Source organism: Balaenoptera physalus (assembly GCF_965194825.1).
Source record: "Balaenoptera physalus genome assembly, chromosome: 1".
Lineage (NCBI taxonomy): Eukaryota > Metazoa > Chordata > Mammalia > Artiodactyla > Balaenopteridae > Balaenoptera > Balaenoptera physalus.
Genome location: NC_138882.1, coordinates 169,350,869 through 169,374,922, shown reverse-complemented (window position 1 = coordinate 169,374,922; position 24,054 = coordinate 169,350,869). Strand labels below are relative to the sequence as shown.

Genomic DNA, 24,054 nt, shown 5'->3' with positions numbered 1-24,054 from the left:
TTGCTGTGAAATGAGAATAGAGTTGCAAAGACAGTACAGAAATTTCCTGTATACCCCTCCCCCAGCTTCCCCTAATATTAGCATCTTACATGACCACGGTCCATGTATCAAAACTAAGAAATCAACATTGGTACTGTACAATTAGCTCAATGGAAGACCTTATTCACATTTCCCCAGTTTTTCGGCTAACGTTCCCCAGTTTTTGTGCCAGGATCCAATCCAGCGTTTCACATTTGCCCTGGACAATTTAATCTCTCTCTCTCTAGGCTTCTGGAGGTGATCTACCTAAAGCATTATCATCATTTTTATTAAACTATCACGGTCACATCTGATTGAGTAACATTTCTTGGCATGAGGTCCATGCCAAAGAGCCTAGCTCTGCTTATGACCATGTCTTCCCCACCGGTCTGGCTTCCAGGAAATTTCAGATGCCTCCTACCACCACCAATCCTGAGACATATCCATCCCTCAAACACTGCTTATCGATGGCCTTTAAAGCAGCCGCCGCAATGCTCCAGCAACTCACCTACTGGTTGAAATGTGTGTGTGTGTGCACATGAGTGATGAGTGAGTGAGTGAATAAACTGAAAGAATAAAAGAGTGAATTAACTGGTAAGCCAGTGAGCGAATTAGTGACTTAATGAGTCAGCGAGAGAGTGAAGTGTGTAAAATTGACTAGATCATGCTCCCTACTCCCTCAACTCATCCATTAAGCGGCGGCATACATTTCTCATCTTTGTTAACACAAGCAGGGGTTAAGAACAGCACAGGAATAGTTACAGACCACCAGTTGGATGAGAAGGATACTGTGTTCATTTCCTATTGCTGCTTTCACAAATTACTGCAAATTTAGTGGCGTAAAACAACACAGATTAATTATCTGACAGTTCTGGAGGTCAGAAGTCCAAAATGGGTATCACTGCGCCAAGGTCAAGGTGTCTGTGGGGCTGCACTCTCTCCGGAGGCTCTAGGGGTGAATCCGTTGGCTTGCCTCTCCCGGCTTCTAGTGGTTACCTTCATGTCTCGGCCTGTGATCTCTTTCTGCATCTTCAAAGCCAACCGTGGAGCATCTTCAAATCTCTCTCTGACTCTGACCCTCCGCATCTGTCATCACATCTCCGTCTCTAACTCTGAAACTCCTGCCTTTCTCTGATATGGACCCATGTGATTACATCAGCCCCACTCGGATAGTCCAGGATAATCTTCCCATCCCCAAATCCTTAACATAATCATATCTGCGAAGTTCCTTTTGCCACGTAAGGTAACATATTCATGGGCTTTGGGGCCTAGGATGTGGACATCTTCGTGGAGCCATTATTCTACCTGCCACAGAGGCCTCACTCAGAGGGCAAGTGCAGCACTGATTCCCACCCCAAAGGAGAAAGGGCAGCAGGGGGATGGAGAGAGCATCACAGCATTTATCATGTGCCCCTGCCACGTACTTCTGCTTCTCATGTTGTTGTTGTTATGCCCTGGGATTTTTAAGATTTCCCCAAATTTGATGCTTGCCCCCAAACTTGAGAAACACTGTGACAGATGATATGCCAGGAGCATATGCTGCTACAGTTGAGGGTAAAATTTGCCCTAGGATTCCTGGAGAAGGATTAAGAGCGGGGTGCCTAAACCCTGGGTACACATTCCCATCAGCTGGGGAGATTTAAAAAAACTTATTTTGAAATGAGCACAGAATTGCAAAGACAGTATAGAAATTTCCTGTATACCCCTCCTCTAGCTTCCCTTACTATTAGCATCTTACATAACCATGATCCATCTAGCAAAACTAAGAAACCACACTGGTACATTAATATTGGCTCAGTGGAAGACTTTATCGCATCTCCCCAGGTTTCCCACTAGGGCCCCTTTTTGCTCCAGGATCCAGTCCAGCATTTCTCTTGCACGGGGGCATCATGTCTACAGAGTCTCCTCCAGTCTGTCGGCTTCTCAGGCTTTCCTTATTTTCTCAAGACCTTGAGACTTTTGTACTGGTCAAGTATTTTGTAGACTGACCTTTAATTTGGGTTGGTCTAATATTTTCTCACGATTAGACCAGGGTTATGGATTTGGGGGAAGAATACCACTGGGTGAGATGCTCTTATTACTGCATCATCGAAGGGGGGGTGTGATATCAGCATGGCCTATTACTGACAGTCTTTGCTTTGATCCCTTGGTTACAGTGGTATCTGCCCCCTTCCTCCACTGTAAGGATGTCGCTTGTCCAGTTGGTGTTATCGCTGCCGAGAAAGAGGCTCTCACCACCTCCGAGGTGGGGGGTCCATCCCAGCCTGCCTAAACAGTGTTTTCCAAATCCACCAATGGATTGTGACCCATTCGCAGGTCATAAGATCAGACCGTGGGGTGCATTTTAAAGAAAAAAATAAAGTAGAGGAGACTATAACAGCATAGAATGGAGAAGAAAAGAGTACATCACACACATAGTAGGTATAGTTTCGTAAAACTTTTGTTTCTGAAAACTTTATGTGCTCAGAGACCTTATCTTTACAATGGGGATAAAAGTAGCACGACCCGGCTCACACCCCACACACAGGGTTGTCACGAGGATTAAATGAGCTGATACGGGGTGAAGTGCTTAGAACAGAGGCACACATTAGGCATTGTATAAATATTATTATTATGAAGTGTGCACGTGCCTAAATGGGTCACGGTGTAAAATACATTTCTTATTGTAGACTGCAATCCAAAAATTTGCAAATACTGAACTCACATCTCTAGACTGGGGTGGGCAGGCTTACGAGCCCCAACCCAACGCCTGTGTTTGTGAAGTTTTACTGGGGCACAGCCACTCGTTCGTTTACGTGTTGTCTTTTGAGCTACGATGGCAGAGCTGAGAACTTGCAACAGAAAATGCATGGCCCACAAAGCCTGCACTATTTACTACCTGGACCTCCAGAGCAGCACAGCCCTGCCTGGAGGTCATCTCATGGTACAAAGGACATTAGACACTTCTTCCTAAGCCACATGGTCTTGTCCTGCCACCGCCCGGCAGGCACACTGGCCCCTGCAGGCCCCTCTGGGCTGTGTGACTACCCAGCACTCAGGCCTCCAGAAGCTCGATACCCTTCTACTTTGGATGGATGCCCACACTTGCTTTATTCTTCCACCTCCGCTGTTCACGGTGGAGGGTTAGAAACACAGCACACTGGTCAGGGTCCCAGCAGGAAACAGATGGCCACTCAAATTAGAATAATTTGAGGAGTGTTTAACAAAGAGGCTATTTACAAAGGGATGGGCAAGGTGCTGGAAAGCCACAAGGGAGAGCCGAATCCTCAGAGGCTAGTAAAGGTGGAGCTCTTACCACCCTCAGCAGGAGGGAACAAGGAGAGGGAACCTGGAAGGAGAGTCATTTCAAGACGATGCCTTAAGAGGAGCCAGGGCTTTCAGTCTGGGGCTGGGGAGCCAGCTCCAGGCAACCCCCGCAGGGAGGGAGCCAGAAGAGTAACTGCCTTGACCTCACCTCCCTCCCTCCCTGATCTCCTGTTGGGGTCCCCATCGGTCAAACTGGAGTGGAAGCCGGAGGGCACAGGAGCCAGTGACGTGGTCCATATGGGTCAGCTACCCAGGACAGGGAGCAGGCTGGAGAAGGATGGAAAGGAGCAAACCTCAGATGCCAGCGCACACAGCATCGATTTAGAAAGTCCGGTGTACTTCTCCCGCAGCTCCACTAGACAAAGGGGTGCCCTGCTTCACCCCGCCAAGTCGGGAATGTGGCCCCAACACCAAAGGACTGTCATAGCTTTCACCTTAACTGTCTTCTCTTCCTAGATCTGCTAGGCTCCAGATGGTTATCATGGAGTTAATGTTCCTGGATCTTAACATCCTGAGAGGGGGTAGAAGGTTGTGAACAGAGGCACAGATAAGCTGCTGGGTGCTTTGTGAGTCTGGGCTGAAGCTGATTATCACATATGGATGTTAGGCAAGTTCTTCCTCACAACCCAGCCTTCTACCTCAGGAAGGAGCTGTGTCTCATTCATCTCGGCAGCCCAGCTCAAGTCCAAAGGACAGACGAGCCAACCTCTGGCCACCGTGGGACAAAGAACCAGAGTGGCAAAAAGCTCCCTAGGCTGAGAAGTGTCCCCAGATTAAACTGTTCCCACTGGCCAGACCTCTCTGCCCCCACCACTGGCCCGGACTCCCTGAGCTGGCACCTGGTATCTCACGGGCTCCCCAGTCCAGCCACAGAATTACAGCATGTCACCGGGAGGGTCTTTCCCTGGCCAGTGGAACACTGATTCCGCACCACTGATTTCACAGATGAGACATCATTGGCTTACAGGAAGGAAGGGACTGGCTTGGGTAGACCAGCCGCCTCGTGGCGAGCTGGGACTAGAATTCAGGACTGGAGACTCTAGTCAATAGCCAACTCTCTTTTATGTAAGATGGAAGGTGAAATCGGTTGTGGGGCCCTGGAAATGGCCTTGGCCAAAATTCAAAACGGGGTCTAGCCTCAGGCAAGTTTCAGTGTCAGACTCAGCTCAGCTGCAGAGGCCATGCACTCGGACCCTAGGCCCCCCCAGGCAGCAGTTCTGTGCAGGCGGGATGAAGCAGAGGCTCCAGTCAGGCAAAATGGTTCAAATCCAGATCCAACCTGTGAGTGGCTGTTTTACCTTAAACAGGTTAATTTTATGCTAATGAGGCTCAGTGTTCCAGTTCTGTAAACTTGGCTCTGTCATCAACCACTGAGTGGTATCAACTCCATGACCAGGTAAACAAGTACTTCCGCAATGTCCAAAGGTCAATAAATGACACTTTTCCTTTCTTTTCCCTCCAGTTGGAAGACTGATGGAATGTTTGCAACTTTTTTCTCAAAAAGCCAGAGGCCGACTAGTTTGAGGGTAGCTGCTAGAGCTTTGTGCTCTAGCCCCACGAAACGGGGACCCCTGGGATAAAGGCAGGGGGGCCTCCTGATAGGCCAAGGATTCTGCCTCATTTTCATGGACTCAGGTGTAATTAGTAAAATCATAAGGCTCTCCTCCCTTCTTCCCTAACCTCCACCCCACCCCCAATTTCCTCAGAGAAATGAAGAGTTCAGACGTATAGGCCAAGTGCTTGGGTTTTAAATTAGACAACTTTGTCCTGACAGGAACCGAGTCACAGCTGTCATACCTGATTATTTTTAGAGTTACTACTAAACTCTTTGTACAGGATGAACTGCCACCGTTCAAGGCAAACAGAAAGACTTCACGTTTTATCATGACAGCTCTGGAGCCATCCACCTCCTCGTGTTCATTATTTCCAACCTGTCTCTGGAAGGGATGAGAAGGCATCTTGACAATCGTACGGCGGGGAAGGCAGACCCCGTGGCTTGTTACTACATCTGAGGGATGGAAAGCTCCCCAACTGAGCAAAGCCCACTGCCTCCAGGAAACCAAGGAGAAACATTCCAGGGGGTGGGGTACTGCTCCAGAGCCTTCTCTGGATGAACCATTATCTTTCACAAGAAGTGAAATTTGACCGCCAAGTAGCCAACCAATAAGAGCACCTGTATGCAAATGCCACCAGCCCTGGCCTGGAGTGGCCAGCTTGTGAGTGATGTCACAATCCCTTCTGACCCAACAATGCCACCACCACTGAAAAGGCAGACCCCTGCCTGCAGCTCTTACAGAGAGAAACATTCACCGCCAGCAGAGCACCTTCTAATTGCTCCTGGAGTGTGGCGGACAAAAGTCTCTGCTGTCTGAGTTATTAGATCCAGAAAATAAAATGACCCTATGAACATGGGAAAAGAAGTCCAGCTAAAGCCCAAGGCAAATGTCTCTTCTTACATCCACTTTTTGCTGAATTACAGAAACAAGTTCAAGCAGCAGCAGCCAAATACCTACCTTGGCTTTAAAGAGTTCTCTAGAAAGTGTTCGGAAAAATGGAGGTCTATCTCAAAGCAAGAAAAGGCCAAATATGAAGCCCTGGCTAAGCTCGACAAAGCCCGATACCAGGAAGAGATGATGAATTACTCTGGCAGGAAGAAGAAGAAGAGAAAGCGGGACCCCCACGCACCCAGACGACCTCCATCGTCCTTCCTACTCTTCTGCCAAGACCACTATGCCCAGCTCAAGTGGGAGAATCCAAACTGGTCAGTAGTGCAGGTGGCAAAGGCCTCGGGGAAGATGTGGTCAGCAATGACAGACGACGACAAACAGCCCTATGAACAAAGGGCAGCTCTCCTGAGAGCTAAGTACCAAGAGGAACTGGGCATCTACCGTAATGCCAGGAAGAAGAGCCTCCAAGGGTCGGCTAAGAACCAGCGCAGAGGGTTCAAACAAACTGAGTCAGACACAGCTGATGGATCCAATTAGAAATAAAATGCCATTCAATGGTACCGCCTGTCCCTGGTCTCGTGTGTAGCGTTAGAGGGGCCATTGCTGCCACTCTGGGCAACAAGTGAGTGGCACGGTGGAGCTGAGATCAGGGTTTGGAAACTGATCCCAGGAGGGGCTGGTTTTGAGAGAAGTGTCTGGAGAGTGTGTGGTCCGTACTTACCGGGCTTGGCTTGGGCAGGCAGGGTGGGGTGGGAATCTCCAGGTGGAAAGAAGCTAGGAGTCCTGGGGGTGGGAGCGTCCTGGTCCCAAGTGGGTCTCCAGGGTGGAGGACCCTACTCGGAGTGAAGTGAGCAAACGCCAGCCCTGCCACCCTCCTCGCCAGGAGGGCAAAAGGCCTGGAGTCCAGGTCAGGCTCCCAATTCAGGCCCCAGCAGAGGCTGGGAAACTGGAGTTTAGGTGGGCCTTAGGGGACTCAGTGTCTCCAGGGATTCCAGAACTGGTCCTCCAGCAAGGCTTCGATACTATTAGTGGGCCAGGATGAGACTCCTGTGGTGGTCCCTAGTCTAGTCACTAGGATGAAGCATGGGGCTGATTTTACAAAAACAGGCGTCTGACTCTGCCCCAAGTACTATAACTTGGAGAGAACCCTTTTCTCGACATTTTGGTGGGCGTCTACCCGGTCATTTTTCTGTGGACGTAAGCACAACACACAGAGTGGACATTTGTTGCCTGTTTGACCACCCCGGCATCCATTCCTTTTCCTCCTGATCACAGCACACCAACTCCATCCTGACCAAGGCTGGATCAGATGGAATCCCCCTGGCTACAGTGATTGGCTCAGTGACGGTCATGTGACCCAAGTTGGTCCAATCGGAGTGGATCTCAGGACTTGTGTAAGGAATCCTAGGGGAGGATGCAGCCCCAGGGGCCGTTGGCAGCCATTTGCCTCATTCTTAGGCCAAAATGTTAGTCCCTTTGGCATCCTGAACTTTCCATTGAAGATAAACCCACACGTTTTGGATTCTGTCTAAGATAGTTTGAGTTCGGTTTTCTGCCACTTAAAATGAGTCAAAACTTGTCATTTGATACAAATGGGATTGTTCCGTCTACTATAACTGTATTTTTCAGGCAATAATACACTGTAGGCAACATTTCACACCAATCTAGATTGATATGGAATATTTTGAAATGGCTCTTGACTTCTGATATCAAAGAGACTGAGCCAAAATGCAAAATTACTTTTTTTGTCACCAGGTTCTGCATGCAACAGACTTCCTTAATTCCAGCTCTAAACCCTTATTCCATGAGGGATCTGCATCTCTGTAACCTGCTGTTGTTTCAAATTTTACTTTTGGAACAATAATAAAAATACCTATTTTTGAATAGCCTTTTAGAACTGGGTCAGCCTTTAGGGGGTGAGAGGTAATAGAGTGGAGTGATTTAGAAATTCAGGGTCTGGAATCAGGCCATTTACGAAGGGCTCCCATGCGCCAGACCCTGTGCTGGGTACCAGGAGGCCCAACGCAGTCTACTGTTAGGTTCCTGCCCTGACGAGAGGGATGGACGCGGGCATAAACCACCGCCCTACAAGGCCTGAGGAGAGTGTAGACTGCACAAAGAGCTGGGGGTGGGAGCGAGTACCACCTACCGAGGCAACTGCTAAAGTCTTCATGGAAGAAGCAGCTTTATCCTCCTTGGCAACCTTGTACTCACGCTGGCCAGGTTCCTGTTCCCCCTCTCCCACTCCGCACAGGTGCTGCTCCAACTGGGCTCTGCTTCCCCTCCAGCCCAACCTCCAGTCTCTCAGGAGACACCCTCATTTTCTGCTTCATTGAGAATATAGAGATCATCAAACAAAGCACTGTCGGTTTTATTCTTTCTCAACGTGAAGTCCACAGCCATCTTCCCTCCTGGTCTCACGCCTCATAGCTAGAACCCTCTCACTACCCTCTTCCCCACCAGCCTCGGGCCCTTGCTCCTCACTGTAAAGCTGCTGACTCTGCAGCCTGTAAGCTTGCTGTCCTGACACAAGTGGTTCTGATCACTGGCAGGACCTTGGGCAAGTAAGTTCTCGCTCCTCGGTCTCAGGCTTCTCATCTGTGCAAAGGGGATGATGCCTGCCCCTCAGGGTGTTTTAGTGATCAAACGATGTAACGCACGCAAAAGCATTTGGCACAGTCCTTAGCACATAAAAGGTACTGTGGTTGACGCTCTAGGGCGGCTGTCCTATGATTTCCCCCTTCTGGTGTTCACACCCTGGTATGACCCCCCTCCCATTAAATGTGGGCAGAATCTCTGACTTCCCTTTTTTTTTCCTTTTTTGGCCACGCCACGCGGCATGCGGGATCTTAGTTCCCCGACCAGGGATCGAACCTGCGCCCCCTGTAGTGGAAGCATGGAGTCTTAACCACTGGACCACCAGAGAAGTCCCCCTGTGACTTGCCTTTAACCAAGAGAATAGGGCAGGGGAGATGGGACATGATTTCCTCTGTGATTACACCATGGTGTATACAACTCTATCTTGCTGGTGGATTTGCTCTATAGAGATTCTTCCTGCTGGCTTGATGAAGTAAGTGGCCAAGCTGGGGAAGCCCACGTGGCAAGGAACTGCGGGGAATCTCTAGGAGTTGATGGTGCCTCAGACCAACAGCCAGGAAAAAACCGAAGCTCTCAGTCCTACAAACACAAGAAACTAAGTGCTGCAGCAACCACATGAGTGGGGAAGTGTATCCTTCCCCAGCTGAGCCTCCACATGAGAACTCAGCCCTGGTTGACACCTTGATTGCAGCCTTGTGAGACCTCAAGTGGTGGACCCAGCTAAGCTGTTACCGGATTCTGACCCAGAGAAATAGTGAGATAACGAACGTGTGTTGTTTTAAGCCAACAAGTTTGTGGTAATTGGCTACACAGCAATAGATAACTAATACAGTACTCAATAAATGCCAGCTTCCTCGTCATCTTAAAATAAACCATCTTTAACCTTTTTTCTCCCTCCAGCCTCTACCCCACCTGTTTCATTTCTTTTCCTTTGCTACCAGCCTCTGGAAGGTGGCGAACGCCCCCCAGTGCTAATTAGATCCTGACTTGTACTCTGCAGTGGTTCCAGTGAGGCTGTCTTGTTTCCAGCCTGGCTCTTGGTGGGCAGCGGCTGTGTGTTACATGACAGTCCCCTCCGGGAGGAGGGCCCACACACAGCTGGACCCCAGCCCTCATGCCACTCTTTTCTGGTTTCCTCTGTGATTAATTACGTGGATGTGGGTGGCTAAGTCAGAGTTTTGACAACAGTTTGCAGCGCCCCCGCAGAAAACTAACTCTATTAACAGTCCTTTATGAAAAAGCCGACAGGAGGTTGTGAATCTGCTGGCTTCTAATGACTGTAATGCAATGACAGTGAAGGGGGAAGGAGGGGAGGAGGAGGAGAAGTAGGGGGAGCCTGGGTCTAAGATAATGGGCGAGAGGAAAAGCAGGCAGAAAACCTGGTGTGGTACCAGCATTCCATGCACACCCACTCGGCTGGGCTCAGGGGCCCCTGCCCTCGGGAAGAAGGAGGCTGAGTCTTTGGGCCCATGGCTGTCTTAATGCCTGAATCACTCCACTCTGACCCTCCTCTCCCTATAATTTGCATTTCTAAAAGTTCCCAGGTGGTACTGATGCTGCTGGCCCCAGGACCACGGAGGAGTTCTTTTTCCTCGTGCAGCCCTGGCATTTACTCTGGAGGAGGCATCACTGATCTGCCTAGTGACTTTGAGAGAGAGGAAGGGCTGACCTGCTCTTCTCTCTCCTCGCCCCGCCAACCCCAGCTGCAAAGTGTGTTCAGGTCTGCTCTCCAACCAGTTCATCAGTAATAAAGGTGAAAGGCTGATCCTCATCTGTCTTTCTCTTTCATCTGCCAACTGATTCTGAACTTGACAAAGGAATAAGTATTTGTTTGTTTGTTTGTTTGTTTATTCATTTTTTGGGGCTTCCCTCAAATCCCAACGGAGAAGTCGATCCCAGCTGCAAACAATCGATTAGCATCTGGGCCACACAGCATCACTGGGATCTTAGAGTTGATTTCAGCCTCCACTAAAGCATGTTTGGGGACAAAAAGTTTCCATTTCTGGGCCTATAAGACCGAGGATCAGGCCCCTGGCCAGGGTGAGGTCATCAGGGTGAAGTCACAAAGCCCTGGCACCTCTGTGTCTTGTCATGCACCTCTAATCACACGCCCACAAACAATACCTGCCCTCCAGGTGTGCTGGAGGATAAACGAAATGTCTGGGACATGCTTGTAAATGAAGTCTGATGTGTAAGAAGTGCCCAGTGGATGGGGGTGCCTGCCCTGGTCTCTAAGGGATGGTGCAAAGAAGGAGAGAACAACACACACAAAGGCAGTTCAAGCAGGAGAAAGAGCTTGGCCAAAGGCCAAAAGGGGGTCATGTGACCCTGCAGACTGGCCTTGACCTCTGGGTGGATGAGCAGTGGCACGCTGAGCGTTCCCGTGTGGCCATCCCCTCATAACAGTTGCCTTGCAACAGCTCCCCCTAGTCGTTGCTCCCTTTCCAGCCCTTTCTCTGCTCCAGCTGGCTGAGTGATATGTGAAGACTCCTCCCCGTCAGCAGTGAAACGTTGCGGTGGTTGCCCCTCACTACGGGAGTCTGACACAGGATAATCAGGCCACTGCTGCCTCGCGAGTTGCACTGTCGCCCACACTCAGCTTCTGAAATGGCTCCCAGTGAACCAGGCCTTCTGGTATCCACACCCTTGTGTGATTCTTCCCTTTGAGTGTGGGCTGGACCTAATGACTTCCTTCTGATGCACAGAATAGGGCCGAAGTGATAGGATGTCACTTCTTCGGAAGGGACTAGGCTATGAAAGACTCTCTCTGCCTCTCTCTCTTTCTCGCTTGCTCAAAGCAAACTGACATGTTGAAAGCCACCCTGTAGAGAGGCCCACATGGCAAGGAATTGAGGGTGGCTTCTGGCCAATGGCCAGCGAGGAACTGAGGCCCTCAGACAGCCGGCAAGGACCTGAATCCTGCCAGCAACCGTGAGTAAGCTTGGAAGTAGACCGCTGCCCAGCTCCAGTGGACACCTTTATTGCAACTTTATGACAGGCCCGGCTAAGCCGTACCTGATTCCTGACCCGTAGCAACTAAGGTGATAGATGTGGTTTCATGGCACTAAGGTTTGGGATAATTTGTTGCAAACTGAAATAGATAATGAATACAGATGTTGGTATCAAGAGGGGGATAGTGCCATGAAAAATATCTAAAAAAGTGAGATGTCTTTGGAACCAGCAGTGGTAGAGGCTGGGAGTATTCTGAAGACCTTGTTAGAGAAAGCTGGACTTTGAGGATGTTGCCAGTGAAGGCTCCAAAGGAAGTGAGAACATGTTAATGGAAACTGGAGGAAAGGGATCCTTGTTACGCAGTGGAAGAAAGTTTAGCGACAATGTCATCTGCAGGGATGTGGAAGGCAGGACATGCACTGAATCAACTTTGTGATCTAGCTAAGGAGGTGTCCAAGCAAAGGGTTGAAGGTACTGGCCGGTTTCTTCTTGCTGCTTATGTGAGAAGAGAGATAAATGGAGGGAAAGGTGGTTGAAAAGGAGCCAAACTTCATAGTTTGGAAAGTTCTCAGCCTCCCAAGACAGCAAAGGATGCTAAAATTAAGAGATGGCTTTGAGCAGTGTGAGAAAAGGTGGTCTGGAGATAAAGCTGAGGGTGTGACTTTGCAGCCTTTGGCTAAGACCTAGGAAAGATCAAAGGACTGTAGTATTATTCCGCCACATAAAGGCCCTTTAAAGAGATTAGGGCGGGCCTTACAGATCCTCAAGATCAAACAATAGGGCCTCTGGGAAGCATATGAGCATCGTCCCTTGGCCTTCTTAGCGGAAGCCCAAGGTAGAGAAGTTTAGTTCAAAGAAATCTGTGGTTGTGGCTTTTGTGTAAGAGAGTGACTCTCAGTGAAATTTACAGAAGACCCACAAAGTTTTGGAGAAAACTATTATCAGAAGAAACACTGTCAGCTTGGACTAAAAAGGACAGAGACAGTAAAAAACAAAAAGAGGTCACTGGACTCCCAAAATTCTCAGCAGGAAGCAGGCTGAAGAAAAGTCAGCTTCAAACATGCACTTCCTTTCATGAAGAAAAAAAAAAAAGGAAGACTCAGAGGGAGAAACCAAGAACTCAGAAGGTGAAGTTAAATATTCCCAGATTTTAAAACTAATCAAGAAACTTCCAATGTATTCCTGGATGGATTTCAGAATTGTTATGGACCAGGGACTTTTTTCTGCCTCACACTGTCCCCCCTTTTGAGTAAGAATGTCTAGAGCCATTACCCTGTACCTATCCCACCACTGTATGTCAGGTGTGTGGGGACAGAGAACTTGTCTGTCTAGTTTTGCAGAGCTACTGATCCAGAGTAACAGTACTCTAGGACCTGTACTCAAAGAACTACACCCAAGAGCCTCAATCACACTTGAACTTGATTTAGATGGTGAGATTCTGGACTTTGAGCTGATGCTTTCATGGGATGAGGCTTTCGGGGGCCTTGGGAAGGGGTAACTGTGTGTCGCACGTGGCAGGGACATGAATCATTGGGGGCCGGAGGGCAGCTGGCGGTAGGCAGCTTCAGAAGTGACTAAACGCTCTTTGTCTCCTGGCATTCACACCCTTGTACAGCCCCCTCCCCTGGTGTGTGGGCTGGACCTAGTGACTTCCAACACAGGGAATACAGCAAAAGTGATGGGCTGCCGTCTCTGAGATTAGGTTATAAAAGACTGTGACTCCTGTCTTCCTCTCTCTCGGAGTCGCTCTGACGACGCCAGCAGCCATGTTGAAAGCTACCCTATGGAAAGGAACGGAGGTAGCCTCTGGTCAACAGCACTGAGGAACTCAAAATCCTCCAAAGCACCCTGGGAATAAGCTTGGAGCAAATCCTTTTCCCCAGCTGAGCTTTGAGATGATCACAGCCCTGGAATACTCCTTGATGGCAGCCCTGGGAGACACTCTAAGCCTGGAGTACCCAGCTAAGCGACATCCAGATTCCTAACACGCAGACAAGGTGAGATAATAAACGTTGCTTCAAACCATAAGTTTTGGGATGATTTGTTACGCAGGAGTAGATACTTAACGCACCCACCCTAAGGTCCTGCCCTACAGTATTTCTCCCAGAAACACTATACTCTCCTCAGGGCCTTTGCACATGCTACTCCAGGCTGAACTCATCCTACCTTTTAGGTCTGGTAAACTTCCACCTTCAGACAAGACTCAGGTCAAGTGTCCCTTCCTCCAGGAAGCCCTCTTGGACCCTCCCACCCTCCTCTGTGCTCCCATATCACATCACCATCTCGTTCATATCACATCTTAACTAGTGTTTGTCTTGACTAGTGAAGGAGGGCAGGTGCCTTGCCTTATTCATCCTGGTACCTTTAAAATCTAACACAATGCTTGACATGCAGTAAAATAATAATAGAAAACTGTTATTTATGTACCTATGCCATGCCTGGTAGTGTTTGAGGCAATTCTACTGATCTTATTTACTAATAAACTCAATGAGGCAGAAACTTTAAACACCCCCATTTTGCAGATGAGGAACTGAGACTCTAGGCGAAGCGCTTGGTGCTGGAAAATGAGCAATGGAACCCGGAGAGGCTCCTCCCGTCCCGGGCTTGGCAGTGTCAGTTCCCTCCTGTCTCTCGGGAACTCTACACAGGCAGAGTTGGGCCAGGAGGCCTCCTGAGCACCCAGACTCTGTGTTTGGCATTTCCGGAGAAATACCTGGATCTTTCCCTTGGCGCCTCCGAGGAAGGGCTTGGCTGTCACCCAGAGAATTTGTTGGGCACCAGAAATCACACCTCCAGCTCTCTGCTCACAGCTGTGCCTCTGGCCCGCAGGCAGAATAAGCGTTTCCCCGCCCTCACACCCTGTCATTACAAACCACGTAAATTCCTCGATACTCATGTTGAAATGAACAGATGCGGCTCTGTATCTTTAATGCATTATCTGCAATTAGCAGCAGTGGGCATGAAAGAACTCTGCGGTCCCTGGGGCTGCCCCTGGTGGATGCAGCTGCGAGTACACTTGCGCTGAAGAATCCAGCCCGGCTCCTCTGGCCCACGCGGCTCCGGCGAGTGGGTGAGGGAGCGTCCATTCGCACAGCGTCTGCTCTGCCAGGAAGCAGAAGGGGGCCTGCCGACACCTGATGGTCACTCCACTGCCGACCTGGCCCTCCTGCCATCCCCCGCCTAGGCTGTCTAAACACCCTGAGAGGATGTCCTCCACCCGGATGTCAGGGGTGATAAAGGTTTTTACGGGCTTGGGGTCTGCAGTGTGGAGTAAAGGTCTGTGAGAAAATGCAAAGGGGCGTGCTGCCGTACCCGGGGCAAACGTAAGGGGGTGTCTGCACGGATTTCAGAGAAGAAGGTGCTGGTTGGTGAGAGGTACGTGTGCACACCAGCTCCGTCCGGAGGAGGAAGATATTTTTGGTAACACATATCATGCTAATAACTAGCATGTATTGGGTGCTTACTGTGTTCCTGGCCTTGATTTAATGCTCGCCAGGCATCAGCAGAAGGCAGTGTCAATTCCCCCTGCCCCTGCCACCTCCAACCACAAACCACAGCCAAAGACCACCGGGAATCCACCTGTAGTTGAACAAAGTTGGGATTTTCGGCTCTTGGCAATGAGGGAGAATGCACAGCCCTGGGAACTGTGGGGCATCTCAGTAAGAGGAGGTTGGAAAGAACTTACTGTAGGAATTAGGTTTGATTTGATGATTTGGGGGAGGTTCAAAGAAGAGGAGCTTTGCTCTGGACTGGATACTGTCAGGAAGTCAATATACTTCTACCATTGGGTACTTAATAACTTTTATCTAGAAGGTGGGAGGAATGAAGCAAGACTAAAGTTGGAATTGGTAAAGAAGCGGCTGTCACTCATGTTAGCCAAGAGGGAGGGGATGTCCGGTCACTTGTCTTTCGGTAACGTCCTTGCTTGTGTCCGAGTTCAGATGTGGTTACGAAGTAATCTTGTTTTTGTCTTAATCCATCACGGTCGTGGAGCGCTCACGTGCCGTAGTCTAGGTGTGGGGGACAGGCCAGCTCCCAGCACCAGGCCAGTCTCTGGCCCTCAGCGGGCTGCTGTTCCCTTTCCCAACAGGCCCTGTTATTGTGCCAGTTTACAGAAATAAAGAAATTGAGGCTCAGAGAGTTGCCGAAGCTAAGAAGTGGTGCTGTGATTCCAGCATCACTGAAACTGCAGTGGGTGCTGAGGGACGCAGGGGACAGGAGGGGAAGGGGTATGACTAGGGGAAGCCAGGCTGACCACGAAGGGGACTGGCTACGATGGTGAAATAGAGAGAACATAGGATTTGGAGCCGGAGATCTCCACTTTCGAAATCTGTCCCTGCCACTTACTAGCTACCCGGCCCTGGGCAATTTTCTGAACATCTTAGATCCAGTTTCTTCTTTCGCATGATGGGAATATAAAAGTCTGTTTCCCACAGTTATTGTCAGAAAAAAAATGGAAGAGACACAGTATAAGGCACCTATGCAACACTAGGGGACAGAAGAGTCCCCTCCGAGCACTTCCTGTGTGCCAGCCACCATTCTGGGTATCTCACATGTACAGACTCAGGTAACACAACCACCCCGTGAGGCAGGTTCTATTAGAGTCCCTGCTTTGCAGGAGAGAAGATGGAGGTACAGAGAGGTTAAGCAACTTCTCTGAGGTCACACAGCTATCAAGGAGCAGAACTCAGGCATGCTGGCTCCAGCACCCTCACTCTACTCCCTCATGGTAGCTGTTGGATCACAGCCCCTTCCCTTCCCTTGCTGCAAGGACTTCAACCTCAACAAGTCTAGTCACATTTTGATGGTGATTGCGTGCTCTGGAACTCCCCTGGTCCCAGACTTTTGCTCATGGAAGGGTCTAGGCTGCTTGCTTGGCTCTGGTTCGGAGAGCACTTGTTTCCTTTTGGAAGGTCAAAACACTCTCGGCATGACCAATACTATAGATTCAGCTCGCCACAGTGGATAGATCAAATAAAACATAGTATTGCCTTATTGGTATTCCTGTGCCTTTCAGTAAGTAGTAAAGTCAGAGAGAAAAACACCGAGAAATGAGTAAAAACTAAAAGGGGCCCGGGGAGGGGTGGGGGGGAATGACTCAGTGCTGCAGCCAAAGCCCTCCTGTGCCAAGGCTGATGTGTGGGCACAAGGCCGCCCAAGAGGAAAGGGGTCAGAAGTGGCCAGTCGGGCCCCTCCCATCCCACAGCAGCAGGCAGCTGTTCAGAGCGGCCTCAGGGCCACAGTCCAAGGCTGAATCAGCTCTGGTTAGTCCTAAGCGGTTGAGTAGTTTGGAGTTTGTGTCCCCAGTTCGGGAAGACTGGGAGGCAAGGACGCCTGGGCCCAGGGACGCCAGTAACCGAGGTCCTTCCTGCCTCCGACCCCCTCCAGGCTGCGTTCCACCACCATTTGAGGGAGATGAAGTCCTGGAACTCCCATCAACATTCCCTCCGCTGTTTCATGCAACCCCCCTCATTGTCATCAACCTTCTTGAGGCTCATCTGTTCTTAATTATCTCTCTAAATCCCAAGGCATTACAACTGTGTGAATTGGGGGAATTTAGCTGCTTAGAGGATTCACAGTAATCACAGTAATCTCTGGTATTTACAGAGCTTCCCTTTGTAGACTGTGAAAGCCAGATAGACAACATTGTAGTGGCGAGGGTCCCGTGAAATTGCTCTCAAGTTCTCTTCACAGAGTGCCAGGCCCTTAGTCGGTCTGATTTTGTTTTGCTCAAGGAGGTAGATGAGAAAAGTAGTTTTCTCCATTACCTCCTGAGGGAGACCGAAGAGAAGCTGGAACGGTGAAACCCACGTAGAAGATATGCCTTGGGTTGTGTGCCCAGCCCGAGCGCTCTGCTCAGGACTGCCGCGCTGCCCCCTCCCCAGCTCACCGCCGAAGGGGTGGGCTCCTTCCCGCGGCTATGTCTGCTCCAGTTGAGCACCCCCCCTTCTTGGTATCAGCTGATTGGACAAGAAGTTGACACTCGACTAATGAGCTGGGCCAACCAGATCTTCTCTCTTGCTAATTCAAGGCAACAGATGTGGAAACTGGGAGTCAGTCAGTTGGTCCCTAAAGCTAGAAGGTCAGGCAGACTCAGGGATGGGAGTGACCATCGGGGACTGTGTGTACTGCTTAACAATCAGAGAGAAGGGGAGTAGACCATGACACCTGAGAGAGCTGCTCTCCAGCACTTTCTGTCCCATGTATTTAGTCAATAAACCCTTTGGATTCCTAAGCCAGGAGCCATCTCCATGAGGCCATTACTGCATGAAGGTGAGGCATTGGAAACAACCTGAAACTCCTGCACTGTTTTCTGACACTCCATGCCTTCCCTTCAGCTTCAGTGGAAGACGAGGCCAGGTCCCGTTGGTACACGAGATGGAAGCAGCCACACTTCCTCTCTAACGGGGACACCACAGCCGGTATCACAGGTGAGTGGGAGCCGCCCATGGTCCATTCCAGAGACCCCTGCTGACCTTTATCAGAAGCCAACATGGGCCTCCCCAGAGAGCTGGGGTGTGAGGCACGGCTGCCCTTGGACTCCACAGCTTGAAGGAAAAGGACTGAGAAAAGTCCCTGCGAAGAAGCCATTGTTATGACACAGCACAGCCATCTGGTCCCCCCATTGATCTGACGGCGGCAGCAGGGGTGGAAGGCAGCAGACACGGAGGCCCTGGGAACACAGTCCAATGCAGAGCCCTCACTGATCCATGTGCCTGCCTGAGGACTGGCCAGACTCTGTGTTTAAAAGACACTCACGGAAGGTCAGGGCTGGAAGGGCACCTTAGGGAGGCCCCAGGACAGCCCAGCGTTGTCACAAATGGGAAGAGCAAGCCCCAAAGACACGACTGAGATGTGACCTTTCCATTTCAATCAAGGGAGTCCAAATAGCATTCGTTGTTTATTGGGCAGTTTTGTGGGAAAAGGGGGGGGTGGTTATTGTTGTGCTTTGTAGCCCTATGTTGCCCTCCCACAGGGAGAAAAGCAAAGAGGATATATATTTATGTGGAGTCTGTAGGACTGAATCATAAGTACTTGGCCTAAAACAAAAAAAAAGCACATAGTTACCACCAAGGTAAGCAATGTGTTGTCACTAATTCAGAAGTCCCATTCTCCCCCATCCCCCGCCCCCCTGCTCCATGGGACACGGAGCAGAAAATCACAGATTTCTCTCAGCCAGAGGTTCAAATAGAGTGTGTGAGGCAGTGGCTTCTGTGATGCCCGCCTTTGCTTAGCCACATATTCTGTTTCAACCTGCCCTGTCCCAGTGCCAGTGAGTCTCTAGCAGAAAATTCATCATGAGCCCCTTGTCCTCGAGTCAGGTGGCTTCTGGAAATAGTCTGTTCTCTTCCCCCATACTCCCCACCCCAATCCAAGATGCCATGGGTTCTGTGGAATTCAGCCCCCAGAGTCCCTGCAGCCTTTGTAGTTAACCATACCACTGACGTGTGGCCTGTCTGCCTAACTGGCCTGCTGTAGTCTCTGGTTCCCACTCCTGCTCCCTCATGGGCTAGGAGCCTGGTGAAACCTTCTGGTGTTTCTGGGGTTTGGCCACATTCTCCTGAGTGCTAGGATTTATCCCTCCCTTCTCCATCAGCCCACAAGTGTCCCTGACCTAAAATTCACACAAGCACCTAGGCCATATGTCCACCCACTCTCTCAGAATTTTCCTTTTCAAAAATGCAGGCCCACATGAGGGTAGAATTTGCCTTTTTCCTTGGTTGTTAATATGGACAGTCGGTCTGTTTTCAAGTCCTGCTCTAATCGGCATCATCATAGTTATGAGCATTGGCTTTAGAGTGAAAAGAGTTGGCCCTGAATTCTGTCCACACTACTGACCAACGGTACGAACTTGGGCGACTAATTCTTCTAACTCCATTCTTCTGAGCCTCATTTTCCTCACCTGTGTAAAGTGGTTGTTAAAACCTATCCCACATGACTGGTACAGAGTAAATGAGAGCATACATGAAATAATGGATAGACAGAACATAGCATAATGTAACACATAATACTGACATGTAACATTCACTGAGAGCTTTGATATGTTAAATTCTGGGCAAAGTGCTTTGCAAACATTACGTTAGTTAATTTGCACAGTAATCTTGTGAGATCCTATTTTCCCAAATTTTTAAATGAGAGCTTTGAGCCTTGAAAGGTTAAGTTAATTGCCCAAGGTCAACAGTTGGGTAGTGGTTGAGCAAGCACCAATTGTGACCTCGTGGAGACCAAAGATTATGATTTATCTCATTCAGTGTCTTAGTACAATGCCTAATATATAGTAGGCACTTGAAAAATGTGTGTTGAATTAATGCATGGCTCCCAAGTCAGTGCTCCTTCGCATAACTGGGTTGAGAGCTCAGCTTTATCAACTTATTTTTTCTCTCTGTCTCTGTCTTTTTTTTCTTTTTTTTGCAACTGGGGACACTAAGCTGTTCATTTGTGTTTTATTTCTGCCAGTATTTGTGTTCTTATCCTTAGTATGGCTATTACTGGATTTTTAATACATTCAAACCTTCTATCTGAATGGATACATAATTTCCATACCACTACTCTTAATCAGAGAGTACCCACAGATTCAGCACTTTGGACAGAGCTAGGATTTTTTAGCTAATGGCTGTTGGTATTGTATTTGCATTTTAAAACTATTTCCAATAAGTGTGTGACCCACATATGAGAAAATACTGCATTCCCCACTAAGTGGTTCTGGCTCTCTCTTCCTTTTCATAGTCTATCAAATGAGAAAAGATTGCCATAAAGATTTTATGAGTCCAAGAGAAACATTACTCAAACAGGATTTATTTCAAAGGCATCATTCTGAAACCATGGCATGTTGTCTAAAAGGGAATCAAAGCTCATATTGGTGAAATTTTTATACTCAAATGAAGTCCAAACGTTGCATAAGATCCTCTTAATGTCTACCAAGTGAGCAACTTCTTCAGTTTGGTTCAAATCAGCAGACAATTTATAGAGTACGTATTTTCAGCATCTCTGGGCCCATACTTGAAACCAGTGATAAGAGACAAGAATACGATCTTTGCCCACGTGCAATCACATAAGGAGAAAGGTAATTATGGGTTTGGTACTTTCAGACCTTTATACTCTGGGACAAAAAATGTCTTTACGATGCCCGGTATATGTCAGGCACTCTGCTGAACACTGCAAGGAAAACAAGGCACATTTTCTACCTTCAAGGACCTACTGTCTGGTTGGGGAGACACACATATCCTTATGCAGCACACTATGTAGTGAGATAAGGGTTATGCTAGAAATAGATACAAGAACTTGTCAGCTGGGAGCTGGTTCTAGAATTGTGTGAGATGTCTATCATCCTTTGTCTAGCTCACAAACTCCTATTCATTCTTCAAGAACCCAAATCAAACATCTTCTCCTCTGAATGCTTTCCTCACTGTCCAAGACAGAATTGGCCTTCCCTCCTTGGGGTTCCCACAAAATCTTGAATAAGGGGAAAGTGGGGGTGACAGACACTAAATAAGTAACTATTAAAAATATCTATGTCTATATCTATATCTATACACACACACACATTTCTGCAGGGGTAAAGAGCAGGAAATAATTAACTGTCAAGGAAGAGGTGGAGATACTTGAATTGATTCTGGAAAAATGTGGAGAAGGTCATTCCAGACGGAGAATGCAGGAAGGACAAAGGCAGTGACAGGATGCACAGTCATGATGTATTTACAGAATGGCAAGTAGCTACAGTGGCTGAAGCAAGGCAGGGGAATGGGGGGCGGAGCTGGTGATAATGGGGAGAAGTGGCAGAAGATGAAGCTGCTGTTTTAGGAAGGGGTCAGATTATGAAAATCCTCCGCTAAGAAGTTTGTTCCTCATCCTGCAGGTGGTAGAAACTAATGAAATGTATTTTAACTTTTACTGATTTTTCTGCACCCAGAAAGTAACATAGGCTTGTTGTAAAACTTTAAGAGAACACAAAAGAACATAAAAAATACATTAGCACCCCATTCTGAGCTCATGGTGCTACTATTTTTCTTGTCTGCTTTTTTTAGTGACTATTATATATGTATGTGTGTAAAAATGTTAGTTCATACTATATACATTGTTTCGTATGTTGATTTTTTTTCACTTAATATCATATTAAGCATTTTCCAATTTCTTTGAACATTCTTTGAAATTAATTGCTACGTGTTTTATCAGCCACATGTACCACAGTTTATGGAACCATTAATGCTGGAAATATACTGTTTCCTTTTCCGCACTATAATAAACATCACTGCAAGGAACATCCTTGTGTATCCATTTTACAAAGACCTCTCACTGTTTCCTCAAGATAAAGTCCTAAAAGTGGCATGCATTTTTTACATTTTAATCACTATGTACCGTCAAACTACCTTCCCAGAAAACGTTCTGCCAATTTATAATACCACCAACAGGGCATGAAGCTCAAAGAGGTTAAATGACTTGCCTAAGATTAAACAGCTGGGGAGTGGAGGGCTGGAAATCAAATGTGGGCACCGGTATCCACAGGGCTATGGCAGAGCTTTGGTGGGGAGATGGAGGATGGGGTGGCCAGAGGTAATTGAGTCTGGAGCACTGAAACTGACTTGGGTGAAGATGGATGGTCTAATGAGACAGCTTCAAAAGACAGGCTGTTCAACGGACAACACTTGCAATTTCATACTCTCTATAAAGCTGCCTATGTCACGACTCTTCCCACTTGAGAGTGTTCAGACCAAAGAGGAATAAAACACATCTCCCTTTCTCTTGACTGTTATGCCTTTGTAGACCCAGGCCTTGGACTGGCATTAGTGCACATGGCACGTGTGAAAACTTGCCTGGTCATCTGAAGTGTGATTCAAGGAGGATTCCTCCTTCATGCCTAAACAAGTCTACACTGGGCATACCCTTCCTTGAGCCATAAGGAAATCAGGCACCCATCTCTCTGGGGATACAGCATGTTTTCTCAGTTGTCTCCTAACTAAGAAATGACTTGATGAGGGATAAAAGATTCAGGATCCTAGCTCTTTCAATCCTCATACCTTGATCTACTAGCTGACTTCTTTCTCCCTGCCCTCCCACTCCTTCCCTTCACAGCCATAAACGCAGTAATATAAGTCTAGGCAGAACATGAGGACCAAACTCAGGGAGTCATCTCATCAAAGTACCGTATCTTAGACACTACAGGCTTGAAAGGGATTCGGAGTTGCACTGCAGCTGACTCCATAAATCCCCACTATGACACCTCCAACTAGTGTTTGTCCGGCACCTACTTAACTCCAACAGTCCTCCCGCAGAAAGCTGTTCTCTTCTAACTATTAGATCTTGCACCAAGTCAAGGTGTGACTCTTGCAGCTACCCATTGTTTCAGTTTCTGCCAATTAGCTAAACTTTCTTCCCTATGATGGACACTTAACTACCTGAAAATAGGTGCCATTTTCCTCTCAGGATGCTGGAGGTGCTGCAGCGTGAGCGTCTAAGGCTTTGGAGTCATACAGACCTGGGGTTCCGCTTCTGACTCTAGTAAACAGCTGTGCTTCTTAGGGCAAGTTGCTAAACATCTCCAAGTCTCCAGTTATTTCCTGGACCAAAAACAATGATGCATTTACCTCACTGGAGAGCAGTGAGGACTGAGTGAAATGCCAACAGTGCGGCAAGTGGTGGGTGGTTGATAGATACTGGGTCCCCTCACAATTGTCTCTTTCTAAGTCAGTATTTCTCAAAGGTGCTCTCTGACTTGTTGCATCGAGATGGCCTAGGGTGGGTATTTAAAGTGCAGATTTCTGGGTCATAGCCCTAATCCATTGAGTCACATTCAGTGGGAGTGGGATCTGGGAACTTCTATTTGTTTAGTTCGGGCAGTATCCATGTGCCAAGAAGTTGGAAGGCCTTAAGACCTTTGGGAGCTCTCCAAAGCTGCTCAGGGGTCCACACTCAAGGGCCGGTCTGTCTGAGCCCTGAGTGAGACGCCCCACAGAGGACACATGCCTCTGAACTGGGAAGCAAGGCTTGTTTTCAGGGAGTCTCGCTCTTTTCTCACTCAGAGGCCTTCCCTCTGTATTCTGGGATCTGGAATGTGGAAGTGGGAGGGCATTGGGGAAGGTGCTGCCCTGTAGATCAGGGCTTAAGCTATTTTGATAATCTTCATATTGCCCAAGGCAGAGGATCAGCCCTTCAGAGGGGGAGAAGCAGGGCAGGGGCCCAGGGGTCAGCCAAGCAGATTGATACTGAGGGCACATTCCAGGCCAGGCCGGGAGCTGGAGGGCCAACACAGTCGAGCAGTGGATGACAGAATGCCCTGGCCTTTCCTGGACACGCTGCGTATCTGTGCAACCAACTCCAGACCTGCCCTCTGGTGGAGCGGGACCCCCAGTGAGTCCTCACACTTGGAACAGTTTACGTACTTACCCTCATGTGCCCCCTCGTCATCTCGGCTCCACTCTCTTTCCCTGCTGTGAGTTCTCCCAGGTGTGAGTTCTCTCCTTGTACCCAATTTTGTGCTGATGGCTCCCAAAAGTCTATTTACAACCCACCCCCCTCCCCCAAATTTCAGACCCTTACATCCATCCACCTTAGACGGCCCGTAGGCATCCAATGCTTAACACGCCAGCACTCCCTTCACCACCTCTTGCCATCCACCTGCCACGCAAACCAAGAGTGGGAGCCGCCTCTATTCCTCCTCCTAATTAGTCCCCCAGGTTCACTGGATCACTAACCAAGTGATGCTGTGTGTATGGTCTTCCAGACTCTTAAATCCACC

The 24,054-nt window shown here is 48.6% G+C and overlaps 2 protein-coding genes across 3 annotated transcripts in view; one reads left to right on the top strand and one right to left on the bottom strand.

Annotated features, from left to right (window-relative positions):
- CSMD2 (CUB and Sushi multiple domains 2) overlaps nt 1–24,054 on the bottom strand; it is a 652,460-nt gene that overhangs the window by 360,431 nt on the left and 267,975 nt on the right. The gene's annotated exons all lie outside the window — the stretch shown is intronic.
- On the top strand, nt 555–8,220 carry HMGB4 (high mobility group box 4). The gene has a single exon (XM_082416247.1). It carries the CDS (start codon nt 5,727–5,729, stop codon nt 6,306–6,308), a length of 582 nt encoding a protein of 193 aa, XP_082272373.1. The 5' UTR covers nt 555–5,726; the 3' UTR covers nt 6,309–8,220.

Bases quoted from the DNA above. Each gene is read 5' to 3' on its own strand.
- HMGB4 (XM_082416247.1), top strand. From the start codon at position 5,727: ATGAACATGGGAAAAGAAGTCCAGCTAAAGCCCAAGGCAAATGTCTCT.